This window comes from Solanum verrucosum, unplaced genomic scaffold (assembly GCF_900185275.1).
Source record: "Solanum verrucosum unplaced genomic scaffold, falcon-dt-bn FXZP01000234.1, whole genome shotgun sequence".
NCBI classification, from domain to species: domain Eukaryota; kingdom Viridiplantae; phylum Streptophyta; class Magnoliopsida; order Solanales; family Solanaceae; genus Solanum; species Solanum verrucosum.
In genome coordinates this window covers 1,152,891-1,164,103 of record NW_026020440.1, presented here as the reverse complement: position 1 = coordinate 1,164,103, position 11,213 = coordinate 1,152,891, and the positions used below count along the sequence as shown (strand labels likewise).

The window sequence follows — 11,213 nt, the reverse complement described above, 5'->3', positions numbered from 1 at the left end:
TATAAGTCAAAACTAACAATAAACCATCTCGATTGCAAATGTATCTGTAGTACGAATCAAGGAAAGATAATAAAGATCATATATCAACTCACAACAAACACTAAATAAACTAATTGAGATAAGGGGAAACGCAATAGAGAAGGCAATTTTACCTTTCATCTGGGAGAGGCAAGTCAGCTGGATCAATAACAACAAGCATTGCAATGTTATGAATTTATGAAAGGACCACCAAGTTCCTTATTAGTTTTTTTTTTTTTTAACTGGTAATGTTGTATTCCTCAACATTAAGGATATGTTGGAGACCTTCAAAAGAAGAGAATAAGGAAGAAATTAATTACAGCGAGCCTAACATATCTACAAGCTCTAATTCCTCTATCTCTGCTTCTTTACACCAAAAAGAGAAAGATACAAAACAATTCCATTGAAATCGATGAATGGAATTGGGCCTATCTTCAAAACATCTACTATTTCTCTCTCTCTCTCTCCACATAGTCCCCTTGATGCAATGAGGAATGATTTTCCGCCATCTCTTCACACTCTTGCTTACACCTTCTAATCCAGCACAACTCAGCAGATCTGCAGTCTGTGGGAGTAAAAAATACATTCCATAACTGTGCAGTGAATGTACAATGCAACAAAAGATGAGTATTTATCTCATCTGTTTCCCCACAAAGTTAACATCTGATACTATAATCCTCCCCTTTTTCTTCAAAACCTCTTGTGTCAAACAAGTTCTTCCGACTAACAAACAGTGAAGCCCCCTATTTCTGTAAGATTGGGACCATGGCTGTATTGAAAATATCTTACCAACTATAGTTTTCAGTTATGTACAGATTTACAAGGGCATTATGAGTAGAACTCATAACTTGATAGGTTATATATCATATCTCGACCAAGAGATTCTCTTTCTGACATCTCCTCAATTGACAGCAACTGGAGGAACAGGTCCAAGAGTCTGTCCCATGGACTCACATGGTTTTAGCCATAATTTAAATTTCAACGGCTAATAGCTTCCATGGCAATCCGGACTAAACGTAAGAAGTTGTCAACATCATGGAAGCTGAAATCAAGGGCCTTCTTTACGGATAATGCAGGCACTTTACACTGTGTATCACTGTGTCCAGGATAAGCAGCTGCAAAAGCAACACGTGATTTCCTGGAGGCTTCCATTGCTAAATAAACTTCCTGTGCCTGCAAATTAATCAAAACTAAGATACTAGAAAAAGGTACATGGCCAGATCAACAATTAGATTCAGAGCATGAGTTCTCAAGTAAAAGGATACATGGAAAAGGATTGGACTTATTTACAGATAAGCATTTTTGTAATTACGCCCTTTACCCAAATAACCTGGCTGTGACGATTAAGGGAATAGAAAAATCAGAACTTATCCCTCAGAAGAGAATTGATGCAAATTCAACTCCAGTTCTGTTGGGAAAATTGCTGATAGAATATGGTAATATTCCCAGCATCAGGCAATTGTCCAGGTGAGTAACAGAGTTAACGTCAAAATAGTTGGTCTGGTGCTATCATTCACTCAATTACACCAGATGAATAACAGAGTTAGACAACATCAAATAATTCTCTACTTTATCTGGTCTGATGATTCTCTCCATTGAAAATTATGTTTGATTAGTATTTCTTTCACTCAATTAGACCAACTCATTAATGGAGCTGAATTATATGACTACTTACAAAGTTAAATAGCCGCGTGAAGCTAGCACGGTTTCTCGCTGAGACAACATGAGTTCCGGCAACCTGGGGAGAAGCAACACCTTTCGCCAGGGTAACCTTGTCTACAATAGTTGGATTGTTCAAATTGTCAACATCGGAGGCAGAAGAGGAAGGGGATTCACCTGGTGTATGATGATAATAAATCCAGTAAGTGTAACCCTTAAAAAGAAGTCCAGTCCAACAATAAGATAGTTGAAGACACTTCATCAATATTACTAATCAGATACAGCTGTTTTCTTTAAAGAAAAAGAAACAAACAGTTATTTGCACTTGTTGAACTTTTATTCCTGATAAGAAAGAGTTGATCACTAATTAAACTTTTTGGTGCTCAATAAATTTCCAGTCAACTCTTTAATCTTCAATCAATGGTCCAAAAATTGATTACTTTTTATAATAAAAAATATTCAAGGAATCAATTTTTGTACAACTGTGAAAACATATAAACTAATACCTAATAACTGATCATCCTTGAAGAAAATCCCTTTGAAGCATTGATCATCAGAGATAAATGTTATTTATGTGAATTGTCATGACGACTTAGGAATAATTTAGCAGTCTACAATGTTGCTTTTTGGCTAAAGCTACCAAACTTTATAATCAATTATTTATAAGCAAAAATAAAATATTTTTCAATCTCCTGAGAATAATTCCACAGAGTTATCTATCCCTGATTGTCTCATCTTTCATCTTCGACAAATCAGAGGTACAGCAAAGCATAAGCCTATGAATACACAGAAATGGTTTAGCATAGTACATATAAAATGTTGAGAACATCCTGTCAACCAATATCAATATACAGCAAAACCACACCACTTCAGTAACATCAAGGTCAAACTAGAAGTCTTAAGAGGGGTGTGCCATTCCAATTGGAGGTGTCTAAAATAAAATAGGTATCGTGATGTAAGATGTATATTTTTCAGGTGGATCTTTAGCAAATTACCTGGAGGAAAAATTTGCAGGGCTGTTTGTAGTTCATTTCTATATCTGTTTGCATTGAAATTAGAGGAATAAATTACTCGCAGGTACGCAACCTCCATGCATTTATAGGCTAGTGAAACAGCAGCCATGTCTTTCAATCTCTCGTATTCATGGGCAACAAACCTATAAATAAAACAAGAATAAATCCTGGAATCAGCATTACTCAGTATTTAGAATTTCTATAGTACTTCAGGATCTCCTTGGCATTATAACTACTAATTTCTCCAGAACAAGAGACACTAAGTATTATACATTACAAGAAAAGAATATAACTAAGATGTGTGAAAAGGCATCACCGAAATAAGTTTTTCTTACATATCACAAAGTAGTATTATGTAATTCCAGCGTGCATACCTCTCTTTGAGAGTTGAAAAGTAAAAGCTCCAAGTAATCACAGAACAATATGTCAGGAAAATAGTTTAGGTCAACAAAGATTTCAAAAATGCATGGCATGGGTGAGGAACCTGTTTCCAATTTTATGAGCTAATATAACACTAAATGGCATCATTTCAGATTAGACCATTAATAGCACCAAATTATACAGTTATATATGCTGCTGTTAAAACTGATGGTCCATTTACCAACAAGGACAGTATCCTAACAAGTTCATGCACATCTAATAAGGTTATTTTTACAACTGATAGATCTGTCGGTACAATACAAACTGGATAGCAACAAAATTCTCCAGACATTATAAAATGGCCAAATACTAAACCAATAAATGCTACTACCGCATAACAGAAAATATTGAGTAGGGTTCCCTAAAGTTCTTGATAATAAATGAAAACTGTAAAAGAATAGCGAGTCAAATTCAGCTTTTATTCTAGCAAGAGGGTTTTTGTTTTCTCAAAATGAGCAACTCTATCCTCCCCTTAACTGAATCTGTTAGCGAGAGCATATTTTCATAACTAGTTCATTGAAGAATACAGCTTGAATATCTCAGCCCTGCACTTCAGCATAGTACGGAAGTAAAATCTACTAGCAAATTTGTGCAATTAGGGTCACTTTGAATGAAAAGATGCAGCAACTAGACAACTCACTCGCACAGTTTTGCAGTGCTGCTATAAATTTGCCTTGACTGGTTCATTTCACTGTGTTTGGCGCTGTCGTTGCATGATTCTAACAAGGATGCTCCATGGAGAAACTTTAGGGTTGCTTGAAAATAGAGACTCGTGCTTTCACTTGACACAGAGTTCTGGAACAAGAAGTCAAGTTATGCCAACACAAATGAGAAAATAAATGCACAAAAGAGAGCAAATGATAAAGCATATCATTAGCCCCCTCTTATCTTTGGATAAGAAGGAAAATTATGTAAACCTTGAGGCGATCTGCAAGATGTTTAAGGTTTGTGGCTTCTTTAATGGCATTCGCAGCAGCTTGACTTGCAGAATCCTTCCGAATAGGGCTGCGAGCGTCTGGAGCACGGGCCTTATTTGCAGGCGGAGTAGATTGTCGCAAACTATTAGGTTTGTTTCCAGGGTGGCTTTCAGATTTTTTACCCTGTCTTGAAGCATTCAACATCTCTCCTTCAAACACATCTACTGCCAACAAGTTAGCCACACCCTCCCTTTTGAATGCAGGAACTGGTTGTGAAGATTGAACTGTCTCATTCTGACCTCTTATTGAAGGAGATGTTAAGTGTGACTTCCCTTTCTCAAGTACTTCAATTTGCTGAGTTTTTTCAGATGCAAGCTTCCTAGACGATCTCCCATCATCTCGATCAATTAGAGCAGCCTGCCTTTTATCCAGGCCGGATATAACATCCAATTTAACTTCAGCACCATCAACAAATTTCGATTGAATAACACCTTTAACATTCTCATTCAACAATTCTCCAAAAGAATCTTTCTTGGAACCTTGTTGTAATCTGTCAGAACTGGCACCAGATTTATCCTCAACCTTGTTTCTTCCGGATGTCAATTTCCCCTCATCTATTCTCTGATCTGAAGATTCATTTGAAATATCACGATCCTTAGTCTTACATTTGCCAGAATCAGATCTGATGGTACGATTCTTTTCTTTATGCTGAGAAAACAAAACCTTCTCATCCTTAGAGATAGACCCATTATTATGAAACTGACTGTTGTTCCTTCTTTCATTATTTAGGCTTTGGTCCGAGTTCTCTGTCCTGAAAGCATATTGATTAGCTTGACCTAATGGATCAGCAATTACATCAGTAAGCCCAGGAGTAGCAAAATCAGAACCTTTCATCTTTTCTTTAATTGTACCACCTGATACATCATGGACATCTTTCTCATGGTAATCAAGTTCAGCGGACTCCATTCCATGATGCTTGCCATTGGAAGATTCTTCTTTCTTTATCCCAGAACGATTGCTGCACCTATCGTTTTCACCATAAGAAGACCACCTTGGTGTAGAACTGGGAATGGAATTAGCATTTTTGTGTTCCTCTTTTCTGTTGGGGTTCCTTTTAGTTGCTGAACATAAATCCTTTTTTGAAATCCTCAAAGGAGATGAAGATACTGATTCTACTGGTGAACTCTTCGGTTCCTGAAGACTAGTTCTGTTCTTATGTGAACCAGACACTTTAGAAGAGCTCGAAGTGGCTGCAACAGAAGGCTGCAAAGCAGACAAATCCCTTTTTGGAGAATCTTCAGCATCTGCACTACGCTGAGACACAGTGCTATAAAGATCTTGTCCGACTCGCTCTCCCTTCTTACCTCTGCCTTTTACATCAGTCTCTCCACTAGCTCCGCTTCTGCTGGAGTCTTTTCCCACGGACTTAGAGACCTTTGCTTTCTTTTCTTTCTTACGGCCGTTATCATAAGTCTCTTCTATAATATCTGGGGGAGGCTGTGTCTCAGGATTCTGGCATTCACTCCATTTCCTCTTAAGGGAGTCTTTACTGTCACATTTTTGGATTGAACCATCCAAAGAATGGCTTTCTGGATTTTTTGCTACAGCCAAATTTTTCAGTGAATCAACCTTTGGCTGCTTGTATTTATATTTATCTCTAACCTTCTCCGATCCAGATAAACCAGTGCTTGAGCTCTGTCCCGGCTTTGCCTCAATAGGATCGTAATCATTATGTACATAGTCTCTCTGGAACTTTTTAGCTGTAGAACCATCCAAATCTGTCTCACTTGTGTTCCTCATCTTTGAATTTTTTATACCTGCAAAACATGTCACATAGAGTAAAGAGAAGTTCCAGAAATTCAAGGATTTCATCAAGTTCAAAATACGACAGCTTAAGATATACCCCCATCAGGATGATTCTCAAGCGATCTTCTCTTCTCTTTTTGTTTAGGTCTCTGCTTCTCTACGATTGAGCTACTTGGCAGGCCCACCAGTTGATGGCCATTTTCATCACTTGGAGAATTAGTAGTACCATTCGAGCTTCTGCTATTTGGGGTTCCCTGACGGTTTCTTTTGACACCATTTGATGACAGTAAACCTTCCTGTTTGATGGCACTTGACACACCTTTTAATCCATAAATTTTCTTCCCACCAGCATCAACAGTTTGTATACCTGCTTTTTGGTGTTCTTGGCTGGCATGTGAAGTGTCAATAGAAGTTGGTCCTGAGAGTGCCCCACCAGGATATTCATGCTCACTATATTGTTTGTCAGCAGCAGGGGCGGTAACACCACTCATCGGCACCTGGTAAAGAGCTCTTAGAACCATCGTCGTTTCCTCTTCACTGACACCACAGCGATTCAGTCCAGGCCTAGAAGATGAAGATAATTAATTAGCATTCAAAAAACATCTTAAATATTAGAAATTGTTTTCTGTTGTAATGATTAAGTATAAATATGATAATCCTTCAACCTAACATCCTTATACGTCTTCACCTTACAAATATGACTTCTCCTGAATAGAGAAAATTGCTTATAACAAGACAGATAATCATGATCAAAGGATGAAAGCAAAGTTGGAGAAAACTTACAGCCAGGTCTGCAATTTACAAACCCACTTCTTGGGGAGACTGTCTGGATCAGTGCCAAGTGGCAGTATACGCCAAGTCTGACACTTGTCACAACATACCCAATCTTCTTTAACTACCGGAGCCCCAGCTCCTGGAGGTGCAGCAGGATTGGATTCAATGACTGTATGAGGAGCCCCATCTGAAGCCAACCTAGGATACTCCGCGGAAGCAAACGGCTTCTCAGTTTTCCTACCATTAACTTTGTCCTTCATCGAGCTATCACGTTCAAGTCTCTTCTTACTGATTACATCAGAACCCTTGAGCATTTCCTTTGAATGAATTTGCTCCAAACCAGTTTCAGCATCTTCTAGTTCGAGTTCTACGTCACCGAAGAATTCTTTGTATTTATCCCTGGCTAGGTTCTTTTTCATGTCCTCTGGTTCACTTTTAGATAAGAGGATGTTGCTAGAAGAGGTTTTCTTACCCTTAGATGCTATAAATGAATCAGGAACAGAACCTTCCTTTATTACCTCGGTACTTTGGGCATTATGACATTGATTTCCTTTGGGTTTCATTGTGTCTCTAGATGCAAAAAGTTCCTTTTCAGGAGCCAGTTTCATTCCATCCTCATTGTTGGAGGAGCTTTTCTGACGAGATGACTGCTTGAGGGGACTAACTGCATCTACGTTTCGCACATTCATGTCTTTAGACTGTCCATTGTTGGATGAAGCATCAGCTTTTTCCTCTTCGTTTTGGCCTTCTTTCTTCAAGTATCCTGAGCTATGATCATTACAATCTGTCCCTTTAATTTCCATAGTTCTCCTAGATGAGGAAATCTTTCCACCAGACCCTTCAACAGAATTTGTGTCTATTGCAGTGACAGGCAGCAAAGATTTCTTGGATGTCCACTCAGAGGATGCTTCTTTTCTCTTACCCTTAGTGGCTGTTTTTGAACTGTCAACTGTCTTCTCTGTATCTTTTGGAGGATCGGCAACATTAGGGTATGGATTAGATAAAAGAGGGAGTTTCAAGGCCTTTGAAACAAGTTCTTCACAGGCAAGACCATCAATATCAATCTCCTTCTTTGATAATAAGGCACTATCATTTTCATTAGCACAGCCTTTGCCCTTTGACAAGGAATTTTTGTCACAAGCTTTCAATTTCCTCGCCTCTGAAACTTCTCCATTTGCATAATGAGTACCATTCGCTAATGGCAAAGATTCAAGGCTTGCCTTTTTGTTCCCTTCATATCCACATTTTCCCCAAAGCTTTTCATTTTCGGTCAAGCTAATCAACTCGTCTGAGAGGGGGGATAACAATAAGGTATCACGCATTGGATGTGAGGTCATAATCTGTTCCAATGGGTTGATTAAGAAAATTGTAGATGTCAAGGTTAGATTAAACCAAAAAGAAGAAAAATAAAGCAAACTTAATGCTTGAGGGAAGATTCACCTGAAGTATACTAGTAGGGGACTCATCTGGGGAAACCTGAAGGTCACGGGATACCCCTTCACTATCGATGGGGCTACCATCCAGCGACGATGATGGAGAGACATCCAGCCCAAGCCCACTGTAGATTTCCGCATTCTTTTGGGTCGACAAATTTTGAGGGCCAACTTTGATACGCAGCTTAAGCGATTTTGGGTCCGAGGCATTTCTTCGTTTCTTCACTTTTTGACCTTTTGAATTGGAATCTTCAGCTCGAGTAGTTGGTTGGGCAGAATTTGTTTCCCCCTTAAATTGTGGAGCCTTAAGTGCAGATACTGCTGCTGAACGGGCAGAAGATGCTGCAAACCTTCCTGACAGAGAAGTGCTTGAAGATCCTAACGTGGTTTGTCGACCACCCTGTATAATTGGAAGATGCATATTACTAGGTAAAAGTAGAATATCAATGTAAAATCATATTACTTCTTTGCTGCAGTAAACTATCATAAAAGAAATCATAAGGAGTCATTCAAAGGTTGCGTACCTCAGGGAGAAGATTGTTTGGTGATACTTGTCTGCTATTTTTGTTGGCCTCTGGTGGAGTCCTCGGATGAGACCAAGAAGGAGAAATCTGATAAGTAGGTAAAAATGAACCATACCCGCCAAATCTCGACCCTGTCAATATATGCAAAGTCAACAATCATCAGCTCATGGCATAAGCCTTGTCACTGTTAAACTTGTGCTTCTGGGAATACCCTTTTTCCAGTATTACATACCCAGATTCTCAGCTGAAACTCCACCTTCAAAATCCCTTTGAAAATGTCCCAAAACATTGTAAAGTTTCTCATCCTTGATAGAGTAAGAGAATAGACATATGAGAAACTGGAAGAGTGTTGCCATCAGAGGTGCGTAATGCAGTTATAAACACTAATACACAACACCTGCCAGAATACTTCCACCGACTCACTAACTAGCCCCTAGACTAACTCTAGATAGAGAAGTTATAAGCAAAAAATAGAATGGGCAAACGCAGGGTTTCTCTAACATCACAGTATACTTGGACAGAGACTCAATGCATTCTTGCTTAAAATTATGATAAGTCACATCGAAGGAGTACCCGCGAGAATAATTTCCGATTAGAGAAAAGTTCTAACAATTTTATATCAATGTTGGAAAGAATGTAATCAGTTTCTCTTTTTTTGATGAAGTAAGATGAAAAACTAATCACTTCTCTCTACACGCAATAGAATTACAAACTTAATCCTTCCACATTCTTCGGTAGCTTTTAGTCTAGCTAGATACATATCGATGAAGGGATAAGCTGAGATTTTAAAAAAAAAATCCAGATTCAGAGAACCCCTTTGCCTTAAAAGATTAAAAAAAATAGTATAGAAATAAATGGGCCTTGTACAGAGATAAACCCCCGATCCCAACTAGTTTGGGTTGAGTCATAGTTGATTGATACATTTGCCAGCAAAGCCCTTGCTTTATGGCGAGAAATTTCATTAGTCCCAAATTACTACATTAGATATAGTTATCATATACTAATATCTAATCATTACTCCCTCAAATTCATCTTATACGGTAGTGTTGGACTGGACACGGAGTTTAAGAACACATACCTAAAGTACACTACAAACTTGTGCAAATACATGCCATGGCATTTAAAGTTAAGATAGGAAGTTTAAAGTTTAACATTTTCAAAATATAGAAAGTTGTCATTTTAGATGGAACAAGAATAAAATGAAAAGAGCATCGTATTAAATAGAACTCATATGGAGAAGAGGAAATATTTATTATTAACACCAAGTAGATTCTTTTCAACTATGTTTTGCCTGCCTGCCACGAATTATATATCACAAGGTTCCAAAATTTGCACTACTAGGTTGTGCCAATGAGGACTTGAAGTAATTAAGGTAAATCTATTTCTCAAAATAACCTAATTACTTACCATGATTTCTCTTAGAAATATTTTGATCACTTATTCATGAGGTTTAATAACATTCATTTTGTCCATTTCGTTATCAAGTTTTTCTTAGACATGATAACGCATCTTACTAACATTTGGTTTATAGATAGTCAGGTATATTGACCAACACTAGTTTAATAACATTCCTTCTTTCCCTTCTGTTATCAAGTTTCTCTCGACATGATAAGGCCTCTTATTAAGATTTGGTTTTATACCGTCAATTATATCAAGCAACAGGAGACATACACAACAAATAGTACGTAGATTGATCAAACACATAAGCTACATGCTAGCAAAGTAGAAAAGTCAAAAAATACACAGAATGAACCAATTGCAATTGCACTTAAAAAAAATGCTTCAATCTCAATTGTAAATCCATAACAGTAATCAACACAACTAAACAGAAAATAAATAAATAAGAAAACTCACAAGGTAAGATAGAGAAACATCAGGGTCAATGGTTGAATCATTCTTCTTATTGTTATCATAGCTGTAAGCCTCTCCTTCTTCAAACTCAGTTTCCTCCATCATTTCTACTCCACCATCAAACCCTAAACCTATCCCCTTCCTTCCATCTCTACTCCAACCAGAAATCATTCAAATAAATACTCCAATCCAATAAAAAAAACTAAAAATTCAAAGATTTTTCACTTTTCACACCCCCAAAAACCTCTATAAAACTTCACACAAATTCCCCACCCATTTACCAATGTTCCAAAATTTCTCAACTTAACCAATCGAGATCGCAGAAAAACAGCACAAATTCACCAACACCAGCTGACCTTTATCAACAAAAATTAAATTAAATTAATCAAAATCCAACAACAAAAATGATTAAATCAATTAAAAAAACTGATACAGATTCAAAAAAATGATAATTCAGATTATTCTGGTATGTAAAAGCTTGGATCGCCCCTACTAAAGCTCAAAACTATGAGCAAAGAGAGAGAAAACAAAAATGAAGAAAGAGAGAGAGACTCTGGTTTTGGTGTCTTACCAGCCGCGTTTATTTTGTGTTTTTTTTTTTTTGCCTTTTTTTTTCTTTGTAAGAGTTAATTAATTTCTCAGTATAATATATAGTATTTATATTACTTGACAGATAGAAGGCACACCCATAACCTAACAGCTAGACTTACTAAAATTTGATGCAAATTGAATTTTTTTTTAAAATTTCATATAAATTTAACGAGCAAGTAAAATGATGGTATTATAATAAATGACAAG

At 37.3% G+C, this 11,213-nt stretch overlaps 1 protein-coding gene across 2 annotated transcripts; it reads right to left on the bottom strand.

Moving 5' to 3' along the window:
- Nucleotides 1-213: 213 nt before the first annotated feature.
- Nucleotides 214-11,005, bottom strand: LOC125808324 (cysteine-tryptophan domain-containing zinc finger protein 7). Of its 2 annotated transcripts, XM_049488052.1 has the most exons (12): nucleotides 10,987-11,005; nucleotides 10,419-10,771; nucleotides 8,797-8,869; nucleotides 8,565-8,695; nucleotides 8,048-8,440; nucleotides 6,617-7,947; nucleotides 5,931-6,397; nucleotides 4,028-5,844; nucleotides 3,751-3,905; nucleotides 2,673-2,833; nucleotides 1,694-1,854; nucleotides 214-1,191 (listed from the first exon to the last, which is right to left on the bottom strand). In XM_049488052.1, exons 2-12 carry the CDS (start codon nucleotides 10,584-10,586, stop codon nucleotides 997-999), a joined length of 5,052 nt encoding a protein of 1,683 aa, XP_049344009.1. In that variant the 5' UTR covers nucleotides 10,587-10,771; nucleotides 10,987-11,005; the 3' UTR covers nucleotides 214-996. The 2 variants fall into 2 exon arrangements, with proteins under 2 accessions (XP_049344009.1, XP_049344007.1); XM_049488050.1 differs by lacking the exon at nucleotides 10,987-11,005 and having other exon boundaries at nucleotides 10,419-10,944.
- Nucleotides 11,006-11,213: the final 208 nt, after the last annotated feature.